The sequence below is a fragment of the Leuresthes tenuis genome, unplaced genomic scaffold (genome assembly GCF_036924035.1).
Source record: "Leuresthes tenuis unplaced genomic scaffold, fLeuTen1.0.hap1 SCAF_13, whole genome shotgun sequence".
In the NCBI taxonomy this organism is placed as follows: Eukaryota; Metazoa; Chordata; class Actinopteri; order Atheriniformes; family Atherinopsidae; genus Leuresthes; species Leuresthes tenuis.
The window spans coordinates 14618792-14633403 of record NW_027325367.1 but is presented as its reverse complement, the minus strand read 5'-3'; the positions used below and the strand labels follow the sequence as shown (position 1 = coordinate 14633403).

At 41.0% G+C, this 14612-nt stretch overlaps 2 protein-coding genes across 2 annotated transcripts; one reads left to right on the top strand and one right to left on the bottom strand.

Moving 5' to 3' along the window:
- The first annotated feature begins 7746 nt into the window (after positions 1–7746).
- rsph9 (radial spoke head component 9) lies at positions 7747–10974 on the top strand. Its single transcript, XM_072362602.1, has 5 exons — positions 7747–8085; positions 8174–8327; positions 8455–8584; positions 8821–8967; positions 10723–10974. The coding sequence occupies exons 1-5, from the start codon at positions 7859–7861 to the stop codon at positions 10881–10883; spliced, it is 819 nt and encodes a 272-aa protein (XP_072218703.1). The 5' UTR covers positions 7747–7858; the 3' UTR covers positions 10884–10974.
- Positions 10975–11046: 72 nt separating this feature from the next.
- mrps18a (mitochondrial ribosomal protein S18A) lies at positions 11047–13474 on the bottom strand. Its single transcript, XM_072362603.1, has 6 exons — positions 13304–13474; positions 12800–12831; positions 12495–12599; positions 12282–12405; positions 11643–11715; positions 11047–11554 (listed from the first exon to the last, which is right to left on the bottom strand). The coding sequence occupies exons 1-6, from the start codon at positions 13449–13451 to the stop codon at positions 11410–11412; spliced, it is 627 nt and encodes a 208-aa protein (XP_072218704.1). The 5' UTR covers positions 13452–13474; the 3' UTR covers positions 11047–11409.
- Positions 13475–14612: the final 1138 nt, after the last annotated feature.

Below are 14612 nucleotides of genomic sequence, written 5' to 3'. Positions count from 1 at the left end.
CCCCAGCATGCTCGAGAAAGAAGAAAAGAGAACATGAAAACGTACACAAACAAAGCCCAGAAATCCCGCTGTCCTCTGCGAGCCTGGATTTAATTCAGAGGGACTGATGTGAAGAGGAAAACCGTCATGTGGTCTGATTATTGTTTTTCTTTTTCACTTGTGTGTACTGCATCATTCAGACTAAACAGGAGATGAGCCATCTGGCCTGTTTTCAGTGCAAAAGCCAGCATTTATGATTGCTTGGAGGTGCATTGGTGCATGTGGGCTATGTAACATTAATGCAGCACCATACATACAGGTTTTAGACCAATGTAAGCTGACATCCAGACCTCGTCTTTTTTTGGGAGGGGGGGGGGTGTGATGCTTGTTTGGGTGCAGACCTGTCTCCCACTGAAAAGATTTGGCACATAATGAAATGGAAAATACAACAAAGGAGGCCCGAAGTGTTGAGCAGGTGAATAAGCATGGGAAAACATTTCACTTCACACCAGGAAGAGGTGGAGTGGGAAATTGTATTGATTTGTATATCTCTGCTTTCTGTTTTTATTTACAGCTCACACAGCATCCCAGCTTGTTCCTAAACAGGGTTGGATGTTTAATGTTTACTGGCCTTTTCTTGTGTGCTTAGCTGACCTGCTTTGAACCGATCAAATGGTTCTTAAGCTTTGGGTCGCGCCTAATTAGTTTTACAAACATGTTTAATCAGTTTTTGGGAAATAAGTAAGAAGTTTTCACACTTGTAAAACAAGATTTATCATACAAACTATGCGTTCATAGGAAAGTGAATAGGTGCATTCCCCTTTATGCCAACTTTTCCTTTAAAGAGCTGTGATTTAGCCAGTAAGGTATTACTAGCATACACAATGCACCTTTCTTGAAAGCAAAATATCTAAGCAGTGTTAATCCTAAACCTCTGTGAAGGTGTGACAACCACTGAACTCAGTGTTCTAAATGCATTCTTGGTATTGTTGTCGTTTGTTCTTTTGTATACCGCAGACGCTATTATTTAGTCACCTCACTCTTTCTCTCTCAGTATTCACTTAATTCTGCACTCCCAGGCCAGTGAACTTCAGAAAGAACCACTATTTGTGTGCGTGTGTGTATCAAATAAGGATTAAAGCCATTTAGGGTTCTGAGGTTTTGGGGTCAGATTTCCTTCTTGTCACCACTAAGATCGATGGATGTGACCTCTGACCAATCTGCTCCAATTTGTATATAAACATGGCACTGGCCAATCACGGCATCGCGTGGGATTGTGCCAACCAATGAGCTTCCCTCCAGCAGTATCATGCTCCGTGGCACTCCTATCTTTTGTCCGTCAGGATTAGTGCCATGGCAACGCTGGCCGCCTGGGAGGTGAGTTTCCCAGAGCAGCGGTACAAGGACAGAAACAGACCGCTTCAGTCCAAGTCTTACTTCCTTCCAAGGCCAATGGGGTGAGCAGGGCTTGAGTGGTGTGTATTTGTGTGAGTCAGTCTCCAAGTCCAAAACTTCCACCAAGATTGCCAACTCTAATGAGGTGCCATCCTGAGCCACAAGCTCAGAGTGTGTTTGTCTGTGTGGGTGAGTAGGTGGGATGGTGAGGGGCTGTCCTTGTGTGTTCTCTTCTGTGTGGGGTACTCTGTAGAAAAGTCACCCCACTCTCCCTCCCTTTTCACTTGGTGGACTACATTAGCCAGAAGGGCAGAGGGCCAGGCAGCTGAAATCACCGCTGCTGATGAAGCATGTGACTCCGGACCGAGGCCCCTTTGTTTGGACAATTACAGCCAACGCACAGAGCCCTGGAAATGTCGCGTGACATGGGAATAGAAAAGCATGGGAATGAATAGACATCAGGAATAATTAAAACTCGAATGTGTGTTTTGTGACTGCAATGCTTCCACAACAGGGTCTTGAGGTTATAGACCTTTTATCACATTATTGATACCATATATGGTTGATGTCAGTGTATTTGCATTTTGTCATTTATTTCCCATACACAAAACAGTCCAGGCCCATAGTGCATGTTCCCTGCTGCTGCTGTTTTGGAAAAATGCAGGAGATGTTGGATTTGTAATACTTTAGAACAGTTCTGATATGCTTTTTGGTGGGTGAACTATCAGCAGTGAAACTCAAATTGCAAACCTCTGTATATGAATCTATGCAATGCATGCTTGCTTTCTTCTGAATCATCTGTATATATCTCTTTATTTATCCATGTTTATATATCTATCAATTTATATCTAATTTAAAAGCCAACCATTCCTATTACATAGGAATATTTCAGAGAAATTAGCTTCATACAGCTCAATTCAGTTTATTTATTTAGCACCAATTCACAACAAAAGTAATCTCAAGGCAATGTAAAGATTAAGTAAACAGGTTCATTACAAGTCCTAATGGATTCTGTTTAATTCAATCTAAGTATATCTGAGTCTATCAACTTCAATATATTTATTTTCACACAAAGCCAATTCATTAAAAAAAATGCCTAGCTAAGGAAAGTACTAACCTGTTCAATCCCTTGACATAAGTGTGCACAGGGTGTGTGCACGGAGCAACAGGTGACAGTGGAGAGGAAGAACTCAGGAAGGATGGCCATAGACCTTGACCGACTGAGCATGAGAGGACAGGACAAAGACAAAGACAAAGACAAACACAGCAACACCAGACCAAAGACAGCTGCTGTGAGGAAAAAAGAAAGAGAAAGACCAAAATTAGTGTCAACAGGTATGGCATATACAGTCAAGAAGAGTAAAGAAAGCAGGGTGATGAGGGGTGCTCAGTGCATCATGGGAGGACCCCAACATTTGAGGCCTAAAGCAGCATAACTGGACAGTTCAGGGTCATCTGAGCCAGCCTCAACTATATGCTTTATCAAACAGGAACGTATCAAGCCTAATGTTAAAGGTAGAGAGGCTGTCTGTCTCTTTAATCCACACTGGGATCTGGTTCTAAAAGAGGTGTCCTGACAACTAAAGAGTCTGCCTCCAAAACTACTTTTAGAAACTCGATGGACAACAAGTAAACCTGCAGTCAGAGAGCAAAGTGCTCTGTTGGAAAAATATGGAACTATGAGATCTTTGTGATGCAATGGAGCTTGGTCAATAAGAGCTTCAGATGTAAGGAAATTTACAGCCATTGAAGAGAAGCCAAAATTAGATCATTTTTCCGCAGACCTGAGCTATGGGTGGTCAACCACTGCTATGATGCAGCCATAGACTGTAAGCAGAAGATGAGCTGAGTCATTGTGACATCACCTGCTGGATAGTGAACTGCTATTTCGAAACCTCGAGTTCAGAATTTGAGGATAGCCATTTTGGTCTTTCGGGAGTAGGAAATGACCATATTTGCACATGAAACTGGAGCTGGAAGGTAATACTTAAAATCCAACTGGACATATGCAATACCTTTGAGGACAAAATTCTATTGAATCGTGAATTCTTTTTCCACAAAGACCACCGGCGCTCTGCCCAGAAGAAGTGAATCACCATAAGTGAAACACCATAATGACTTATGGGAAGCTTTTATTGATTTACCATTTAATGAGGGAAGTTGATGCTTCTTGAATGGGAAATTATTGGTACCAGAGATATTTTGGAGCCAATGCCTTGTGGCTGACATGAATGTCATGTCTTACAGAAAATGATAATATCCCTATATTTTTCTACAGTCCAGGGTGGAACATCGCACCTCGTCGGATGTGCCGAATGAAGGGTTGAGTGGATAACTTATGTAACTCATTGTGGTATCTTTGAGCAATAAGATTCCCCGCCAATGACTGAAAGTCTGAATGCAGATCAGCAGTAATACCAGCCCATACCGCGACACTGGGGCCACACCATCAGTCTAATTGCTCTAATTTCCTTGTCTAGGGATCTGACCTCAACACTACAATGGAGCACTGTTGAAGGGTCTGACATTGATGAGTGTAACACCACTGCAGTTTGTTCCCTCTGTGACGGGCTGTGAGCACAGGACCAGTGTGTGGATTATGCAGCTGAATCCCGTAACCATGCATGATTTTCTCACTTTTCTTCCAGTCGTGCCATCTCACACCAGTAAAAGCAGTTTGTGATGATGGATGTGATGAAATCTATCTAACAGGTAGACAAGCTGAATCTGCTCATCCTGTCAAATGATAGTCAGGCGTAAATGACCTCAGTGGGCTTGATTTACAGCCTCAGTAGTGTTAGACTGTTACTGAAGACCCACAATTATAGAATGGCTGACATTTATTTATTAGTCTGGCTATGGTTCTTCTGCTTAGGCACTAAACAGACCAATGGCTGTGTTCCACTGTGTGAAGAAATGTGAGAGGTATTTAATCTAGTGGTTATTTTATAGCCCTGAACCACAACATTTTAAGGATTGGTCAAATAGTTTGTGAATTCATTTGAGGAGCGATCACTTCTCAACTTGGGACAAAATAATGATATTATATGTTGCGCATCCGCTGGCTTATGGAACAAGAGAAATTATCATTCCATGTCTCAAACTTTTCTCTCAGTGCACATGCAAAACGCTGATATTAAAAACTGTGAGCCTTCTGTATATTTTTTGCCATCTGAAAAGTAATTATGGTATATTTCTTCATTCTGGGAATATAGTATGGAAAATTGAGTTTCATTTTTTTAGGAAAACTTCAAGGGATACAATAGTGATAAATGAAACCACATTTCTTTGTTGTTGTTTTTATTCTATTTTCATGTAAGTAATTGAAGTTTCCAACTCAGAAATCCTCACATACTTGGATTTCAAGGGCGTGTAAGTCATATGGCTCAAATTAAAAGAGGGGAAGGCTCCACTGTCAGGGAGGGTATAATAGGATCATCATGCACAGGATTAGCCCAATACTAGCAGACTGTCCAAAATCATTTGCTGGACAGTAGCCAATCATGTTTTTCTGAGTGAAACTGAAGCCAACTTCATGCTGCTTCTTCTGGCTGAGGCTGCTGGACCTGAGCCAGGATAAACCCAACAACCGATGTTCGTTCAATGTCTCTTAAACAGTATTTTGCACCATAAACTGCTCAGAGGAGCAAATGATTTCAGCACTGTGTGGGTCAGACTGTATAGTTTCCATAGCTTGTTGCATGCTTATGCTTTATGTTTAGGACATTGCATCACTGTTGAGTTTCAATGAAAAGAAGAAGTCAACTAGACAAGTCAACATAATGAATAGCAGTAATATAAAACTAATATAGACAGAAATGTGTGAGTCTTTGGAGTCAAGCGGGAAGTTTAAAGTTTCAAGAAATAATCTCCATCAAGTCATCTTGATGAAGGTTGAAGTCGGCTGTCTGGTCTGAAAGTATCACAGAAATATTTACAGGTCATACGGGAACATGGCTGACTGATCAGATATGAATGAAATTTGTGGGGAAAGTAGTGTGTGGCAGCTGATGCAAGAGGATATTAACTAATGAAATACTGGAAATTTCCTAAAAAGATCACCAGTACAAGAGAGACACTATATTTTCCTTGCTAAACTTTGGCAAAAGCATCATAGGGTGACAAGGTGACCACTGGAAAATCCAAAAGTTTGGTCATACTTGCTGACATTTGGCCTCAAAATTCCCATTTTTATTGAAAAAAAGAAAAGAAGCAATGACAATCCATAAGTCACATATGCTCAGAAGTTCATCAAGAGACATTTCACTGTCGCATCAACCTTCAAAAGCAAACAGATTTTACTCTAAACTACATATAACACACCTGACAGACTGCAAATGCTCAATATTCAAATCCCACAGCACATACCAACACAAAACACCTTCTTCATCCTCTGCCCTGCAGATTCAGATCCCAGATTCATCTCAACACCAAAAAGAGACACACAGTCTTTTGTCTTTTATGTGCATTAAACTTTTAAAACAATTTCCCATTTTTGGATTAATAAAGTACTATTCAATTCAAATTAAATCAAATTCACGAAGCATTTTAACAAACACAACTCTATTTGTATATCACCCCAGTCAACACTAATATACAGGCATGCATTCAAAATTATCGTGAATAAACAGGAAACGCACCCTAAGTTGATTTCCTAGCACTGTTCATTCAAATTCCCATGTGCCATGGAGTCATGTCAGAGAGATCTACACATGCATCCTGCCAGATGTTTTCTGGGCTTACCCGATTTTATCTTCCTGACACTTGGCTGAAAACGACACAAAACTGCCCTTGGCCCTTCCTTTCCCCTGTACGCTTTCCTCTGTGTCTGGGGCCACAACAGAATCGACGAGATGTTTTAAACAGGGAAATCCCTCATTTTACCTATTCTAGTGAGAGATAAGTCATAAATGTAAATGTACCAAATCTATCTTTGTTCCTTTTTCTCATGCATTGATTCGTGTGCTATGTGGTAACACCATAACGTGTCAAGGCAAAATTATTTTGAGCATTTTTGGCATCAGTCACAACATTAAAATCACCTGTAGGTCCCCCTTGCTCCACCAAAACAGCTGACCCTTCAAGGACTGGATACAGGACCGAGTGTGTCGTATCATGTCAGTAACCTGGAAAGTTTTCAGTTCATGATTTGGGTCCTTGGGTTTGCAGGGTGAGGCCTCCGTGGATCGGGATTTTTCTGGCTCCACAGAAGCTCGATCAGACTGGGATCTGTGGAGTTTGGGCTCTTTGTCATGTTCCTTGAGCCGTTGCTATTCAGTTCCTGCAGTGTGGCCCGGGCGCATTGTCCTGCTGCCAGAGGTTTCTGCCGTCAGAGAATGACGTTGCCATGGAGGGGTGCCGTGCTTCATAGGCAACAATGTTTTTTGGGGGGTTGGTTTGTGTCAAAGTAACACATGGATGTCAGAACCCAGTTTCTCTGCGGTGCAAGGTACTGTAAGAGAATGCCTGTCAATCACATCAGCTAAGGGGTTAAAGCCATTTGATGTCACTACATCCTTCACACAGCTCTATTTCTTTTTTATTGGGATTTTTCAATGCTGATGTGTGCTTTATCATGACACTAACAGCACAGATGTAATTGTTACATCAGACAACTGATAACTGATTGCCTACACTTATTTTACAATATTAATCCTCCAGCGCAGGAGAAGCACATCTTACATTAATAGGATTCAGTTTCATGTTATTAACTATATCTCATGTCCTTTTCCTTCTAAAATTGTTTTGATACGGGATTATTGCATTTGGTAAAAACATCTGCTAACTGACTGAATGTATATGTAAATGAGATGTCTTCAGTGAAAGGTTTTATTGGAATTGTGAAGCCATCTCTCTACAGATAATTTGTGACTGTGTCTTTGGGCCAAATATTAATTTAACCATATTAAGTAATACTTAATTGAGTTTTGTTCATGACACATATTCGAAGTCACTGTCTACTTTTGCCACATTATAAAAACAACCACGCTCTCCGTTCTTTAGTCACGTCCACGTGTGTTAATTCTTTATGTTATACTGAGGATGAGTCATATATCTTACATCGGCGACGGCACAGTCATCGGATCTCCTCCTCTGGACAAACGTAACTACATACAGTCATGTTGACATACTGTCTGCAGCTGGCACGCACGTACGCGAGCCGATGGGACTGACGTCAGTCGCTCGTGGTCTGGTTTATTGATGCAATTTACAAGCACTAAACGGCCAAAAACAGATGTTAACATTTGTGTTTCAGTTCCATTTTGACAGACGATTACAGTAAAGTTATGTGTTTAATGTAAATAAGTATATACAAAATAAAGGAGAAAAGCTAACAACCATGGCAACAGGATTTGTTGTCATTAGCAACCAAAGAAGTGCTCGTGCCTAACCGTTTTTGGTTAGCCGTTTTGCTAGCTAGTAGGTCGTTAAAAACACTAGATTACCTAAAATCTACTTTAAACGGTCGGTTATATGTGACATAATGGACGCGAATTTCCTGTGCTATTCTTTGGAACTCGTTGCTGGTAGTGGGAATGTTTTGACAATTGAGCAAAGAGCGGCCCTGCAGACTTCCTTGTTGATTCTGAAGAAAAACTACAAGTTTAAACGAGTCTTGTTTTGGGGGAAAATACTGGGATTAAAGAGGGACTACTTCATTGCTCAGGGGAGAGGAGAAGATGAGCTCAAAGACAGGATTAATCTGTACAGGTAAAGCAGCCACAGGTGGGATTGAATGCTATTTTTTTTTTACCTGCTGTAGGTTCGTCCTCATACCAGTGTTCTGTGTCATTTCCAGCTTCAACTGCATGGACTGGTTCCTGCTTCCCCCTGCCACAGACTCTATGATTGAGAAAGTGTCCAAAGCTCCAAAAGCTCGCTTCTTGGGAGACCCCTCCTATGTATATGAACAAAAGGTTCACAGTAGGGATGAGGCTGTAGAGGAGGCAATGGTAAGTGTTAGACTGTGAGGTGAAGTGCTTCACAGTAACAGAGATGTTATTACAGTGTTCAGTGTTGCTGCATCAGAAAGAGCATTATAAAATACCATCTTAAGAGACCGACTGTTCTTGGTTACAGATCAAAGTGAGTGAGGAGAAGAGGCTGGCTGTGACCGTTCACCACATTGATGAAGAAGTGACTGTGGTACCCCGAGGTGCCTTCATCAAGAATCCACATGGCCTTGTGCAGATCAACCGCAGCTTTGGTGGTAAATTAACTGCATATCATGTGGAGTCTGTCTCTGTGTTTCTTTGTGGAGTGTAAAGATTTTCCTATGCATACGAATGCCGTGCAAAGCTTCTCTGAGTCACTTATTTGACATGGATGGATATGAGACATATTTTCAAGATAATTCCTTATCGTCTTTGTTTATTGTACGCATGCATCATCACTGAGTGATTCAGTCTCTATGTGATTAGGATTAGGATTTTTTTTTCCCCTCAGGTCTCTCTGACTCAGAAGCGAGGAAGCTTGACAATTTCATGCACTTCAGTGAACCAAAGAATGAAAAGAGGAAGTCCATCCATGAGATGGGCGAATGCAGCCCAGCTATTGACTTCCTGGATGTACTGAGTGACGACATTCCGAAAGGTGAAGAAGCGACAGAGCTCTTGTTGCAATGTGCACAGCTAAAACAAAATACTTTGCACTCTGACAATAGTACACGCAACCAGCACTCAGAACAGAACTAGTTTCTTCCTATTTAATGTGTTCCGCCATGCTACACCACAACAAAAGGATGTGTGATTATATATGATACACTGGTGATTCAGCTGACTGAGGGGTGAAGCAGGTTTAATCCTAGTGGAAACGAATTGCATAAGAAGGCTAAACTGATAAGCTCCAAACTGTTGGATGTGAAAGTATCGGGGAGATTGGAAAGGTTTCCTGGGAATATGCTGGAAGAATTTTCTTTAGGCATAGCTCATTAAGTATTTATGCAGAGGTCTGACAACCAGACGATTGCTGTTAGATTTGAAATATCTTAACTGTTAGTCCTGGAGTCGTCTGAGTGAGTAGGGGAGTGAGTAGGATTTATGACCCAGGAGAGACTTTCTTTCTTTAGACGGGTAATTTTCCACATGGGATACCATATTTGGCTGCACGGTAGTGTGGTGGTTAGTACTGCTGTCGCACAGCAAGACGGTTTGAATCTCAGCTCAGGCCTGTGTGGGCTTTGCGTGCTCTACCCGTGCATGTAGGCTTCTTTCTGGGTGCTCCCGCTGCCTTCCACAGTCCAAAGGCATATCTGTTAGGTTAAACAGTGATTCTACATTGAGCGTGTGTTGGTCCTGTGATATACTGGCAACCTGTCCAGGTTGTATCCTGGCTCTCGTTGGCAGATGGGATAGACTCCACCTGTTTATCCTTAAATTTTCTTTTTTGTCACCTCTGTCACTGTATGGAGTTCAAATTCTGCACTTATAGTGTTACATGTAATGGAAAAATCAACCCCAGGAGGCAAACATTAAGCCACAAATAATGTGAAACCAGTCATGGGAATTTAGTTATGCGTAGTCATGTCTACAAATCTCTGAGGTTAGTGGCTGGATGTACTCCAGGCCAGAATGAACACATACAGTGAGGTCCCGGGTGTAAAAGTATTTGCGCATTCGAGGTAGAAAAAAAATGTTTAGCACTCGCAAGCAAACATGCTGTAGATGTCTGAATCGAGCCATGTGTACATGTTTGTGGGTGTTCTTTGAGCTGGGTGTGGATGTCAGCAGTGTCGTCACTGCAGCAGACTCAGGACGCAGCTGTTTCAGTGCCACGCTCGCTGTGGCAGATCGCGCTGAAAAAGCTACAGCTAACATCCCCACCAAAAGACAGGTGCTTTCCAGCAAGACCCAAAGCTCGGCTCCCCCTCTGTTCCAAAACAATCCTGCTAACCATTTCCAGCTCCTGATTTACATCTCTGTTTGTCCTCTTGCAACAGACATTACTTGTTGCATCTTACATAACAAATGTCATATGGCAGTTTTTTAGTTGCATCATACTCTGAGATGTGTCCAAAAACAACAGTGTTGGAACAGCTGTCTTATCAATTGGATTCGCCTCCCTTTTGTGTAATCAAATGTCTTCCTAGTAGTCAGTCCAGTTCTTGTTGAATTCCCATGGTCCTGGTTTTCACAGTCACACCCAAACATATTGAGAAACCGGTTAGACGGCACACATCAAAAGGCCAAAAGGATGATTTATTAGTCTGTCCTTTGGCGGTTTCTTGCATGTGAACAGTGTAACATTTGCAAAGATTACTGCAGCCTCTATTCCAATGCGGAGAACAGGATGTAGCAGCTTCCGGCATTTAACATCAGTTGTTTATGAGTCTTCTGTGTTTGTGTTTAGGTTCGTGGAGCCTTCAGTTCGAATGTACAAGCAAAGTGTGCGTGCTGCGCAGCCTTCTGTGGCTTGGACTGACTTTCTACCATATGCCAATGACACCCCAGCACGGATACATCTACATTGGTGATGGGATGAAAAATGTAAACCTTCCTTTCATGCTGTGAAAGATAAATTATAAACTTCCACAAAGATGTCAACTCCTCACAACTTTGTTTTTTTCTTCAGTGTTAGAACTGACTATAAAGTCAACCACAGTTTGTGTCCTCGAGCTTTTTGTTCTTTTTAGTTTTTTTTTCACAAAAGCTTTCCTTACACAGTAAACACATGTTGAGAGGCAGAGTAAACACAGGTTTTATTTGAACATCTGTGTTGCCTTGAGTTTATACAGACAACATACCACCTACTTTGAAAAAGTAACACTGACCCAGTTGTTGCTCACATTGAGTTGCCAGCGTTGTCACTTGAAGGGCAATTTCGAGGAAGCAATCAAAACGGATAGTTTTTTAAAAGTCTGACGCAGCTCAATAAACAAAAACTGGAATAAATACAGAGGGATGAACACATGAGGTTCCCTTCCCACGCCTGGAACTGCAGATGTAGCTGAGACACGGAGCTCTCCACAGAATCCCCATGTGATGGGCCCTCCTTCCTCGTCCAGCTGTTTTTCTGATTTTTCATGCTTTCTGTCCCTCAGTGTTTTATGTACAGGGGCTTGACGCCGTAACGCACATTGTTCCTGAGCGCGGGGTGACCGACGTCCATGCGCTTCTTGCACCACTTCAGTCCACTTTTATAAATGGGTTTCACCGAGTCAATGGACCAGCGAGTCAGGTACCTGTACAACAGAAAAAAAACAATAATTAGTAGTGTCAAATGCACAAATATGCAGACGGAGATTTGAAAATCACAGAAAGACCAGACACCTGTTGAGTTGAAGCTTTGCTCTCTTTGGTACATGACCCTCTGGAAGTTTGGGTTTGTGGTCAGGGAGCAGACCTTGAATGCAGATGATATTAAAAGATGTAAGAAATTAGTAATCAAATGGAAAAAGGAATCATTTTTAAAGTTTCACACAATCTAGCTACTCATTTGCACTCAACATTGGTCTTATTATGAAAGTCATCAGAATGATGGAGCATTTCTGGATTGTGCTGCAACACGGTCTGACGGATGGTGTTTAAAATCTGTGTGGTCTGTGTAACTCGACTTGCTTATCCGTTTCTATGAGTTTGGTCCATATCAAGAACTAAAAAGTCTTTCGACCGACAACTCTCCTCTGTTCCTGCAACAATGACAGAGCACCAAACATCCCCAACTCTTTGTCAACATATAATAGTTTTTTTGTCTCTTTATACCATTTGAAATTCCCTGAAATTTTTTAATAATATGAAAATTCATCCGTTGCACATCGAGAGCTGAAACACATATAGAAGAGCATCTGATGTGGCCTGTACTAACCGTAACTGGCTGCCACAGGAAATGAAAAATCTCAGCCATGGTTAGCTACAGTAGAACATCTGTTAACCCTCTGCATCAACTATAAATCGCAGCTCTACACTGACCTGCTCTGTGGGCCATCTGCACACAGATGGCGATTTTGCGATGCTCCTCTGGACAAAGACCAGTGATCCTCCTGGGCAACATCCCTCCATCTGACCTGATGAACTGACTGAGCAACAAGACATCCTGAGGGGGAAGGACAAAAAGAAATTCAACCAATGTCAATTGAAAATATCTCTGATAAACTGGTCGACGCATGGTTGAGTCGCATGTACCGTGTAGTTATATTTGTTTTGCAGGTTCCATCTGTAGATAGGACACTTGGCTGTGGGATTTGGAGGCTGTGGTCCAGCTGGAACATCTAGGATTTTCCCCTCAACCTACAAAAGGATAAACATGATTACATCTGGTCTAGTAAGACACTGATCAGGTTGATGAAATACCTCATAGGTGCAAAGAAATGTCTCTCCACTGTACCAAACCACCTTACTACTGGTTATTACTGATTTATCTATCTGCCAAAACTAACAAGCACAAAACAAAACCAGTGTGTTTCATGTTACAGCACAGTTCTACTTACATGTATTGTTTTGCCCTCTTGATTCTCCACCACTGTGAATATAAGACCATTTATTAGTATTAGGCTTGATCAACAAAGATCTGTAAAGTCAGGAGTATAAGAAATAAAAAAAAGAGAACAATTAAATCAACTCTCCTTGCTTCAGGATTATTCAGCCCACAGAGTAACCTGCCTTGTGCCAATGAGACATGATTTATTTGTCATTCAGTGTTTTTTTTTTTTGTTTGAATAATTTCCTTTTGTTTTATCGTAAAATTTCGCTCATATTTATTACCGCTTATAAGACCAATAGTCAGTAATAAATATGTATATATTACATTTATATTGCTGAAACTTGTACAGCACTTTGGTCAACTGGAGTCGTTTTAAAATGAGTTATAGTAGCAGTATTGCGAAAAACGCAAAGATAAAGCAAACGACGAACACACATTACATGCTACGATAACATATTAGCCTTATGCTAACTGCCTGACTGCAACGGTGAGGTTTGCTGAGAAGTCTCACCTTGACGAAGACTTCGGTTCTGGATGGTAAAAGCAGACAGCTGGGGCACATTAACCCTTTGAAGTAGACTCACATTGATGCCCGTGGTACTTAGTCTTAATCCCGCAAATGAGGTCCAAACAGACCTCAACACACTGCGGGCTGCCATGTTTAATTCTTGACCTTCCCCTATTTCCCTTCCTACTTTGTAGTCTCGCGATATTACAAACAGACGAGCTTAATTCTCCCGTTTTCCCACTAACAGAAACGTCGTGTCAGGTTTCACATTATTTAGCCTTTAAGAGTTAATTATTATTTGAGCAAAGATCAGTTTGTTTTAATTCAACAACCAGCGTGAACCTCCTGCACATAGTAAAATAAGAGTTACTATCCTTAACTATCAGAGACATTTTTGTTTAGTATGTCATCTGAAGAGCTGCAAGCCCACAGGGACATATTATATAACCAAATTACATATTTACCAGCTTTGAGAAATTCTGTTTTGCCACATTTTGCTTTGTTTTGCAACCACAGACGGTATGTACATGAGCACAATCAAATGAGCCCAATCAAAAGCTTGCATATTAGTGCTAATTGTTTAATTAAATTCAGAAATGGTGCATACTCTGATTTTTTTTTTTAGACACTTAGGCTCTCACTGATCACATTACTGTGAATAATTTCAGACAATTAACTGCTACAGGAGAACACATTGTAATGAGCCAATTAGCAGATTTTTTTTGTTGTTGTTTCTGGGTAAAAGCAGTCAAATTTCCCATTACCTTGGTTTAATTCGGTCATTTTCCAACATGTCAGGGTTTTACCTAAATGTTGGTAATGTGAACATCCGCTTGTTTAAGACTATGTAGTCGTATCTCATTCTAGTTTTAAGAAATGTAAAATATTTTGACATTAAAATTTCAAAAGAAGAATCAGGCACACTGTATAAGAAAATCAGAGGTGATTAAACTCATGAAAATGTTGTAGATTTTCCAAAAAAAACACCTTTTTAGACTTTGAACATAAATTGGCTTAAATCATATCTTGAAAATCCTGCCTGCATCTGGAATACCTTGCCTCATTATATTTTTTTCAGATCTTGTTGTTCTTTAATCTAGCCAACAAGTACGTATCTGATAGGATTTGCAAAAAACAATTAACTCAAGTTTCACTGTGTGTAACACTTAAGTTACAGGCATATGGGACTGAAATTTTGAAAACTTAGGAGGGAAGTGTTTTAATCACATGCGATATCTGCAGTTACTTTTCCCCTTGAACGGGAAACTGTGTTGTTTGGTTTCCTTGACCCAGACACTGAAGGTGAAAACCA

What these genes read in the sequence shown, in the direction of transcription:
- rsph9 (XM_072362602.1), top strand. Translation starts at nt 7,859, where the DNA reads ATGGACGCGAATTTCCTGTGCTATTCTTTGGAACTCGTTGCTGGTAGT. An exon ending in GATCAACCGCAGCTTTGGTG is followed by an intron (nt 8,585 to 8,820) that starts GTAAATTAACTG and finishes TTTTCCCCTCAG; the next exon opens with GTCTCTCTGACTCAGAAGCG. An exon ending in GAGTGACGACATTCCGAAAG is followed by an intron (nt 8,968 to 10,722) that starts GTGAAGAAGCGA and finishes GTTTGTGTTTAG; the next exon opens with GTTCGTGGAGCCTTCAGTTC.
- mrps18a (XM_072362603.1), bottom strand. Translation starts at nt 13,451, where the DNA reads ATGGCAGCCCGCAGTGTGTTGAGGTCTGTTTGGACCTCATTTGCGGGA. An exon ending in GAACCGAAGTCTTCGTCAAG is followed by an intron (nt 12,832 to 13,303) that starts GTGAGACTTCTC and finishes TTATATTCACAG; the next exon opens with TGGTGGAGAATCAAGAGGGC. An exon ending in AAGAGGGCAAAACAATACAT is followed by an intron (nt 12,600 to 12,799) that starts GTAAGTAGAACT and finishes ATCCTTTTGTAG; the next exon opens with GTTGAGGGGAAAATCCTAGA.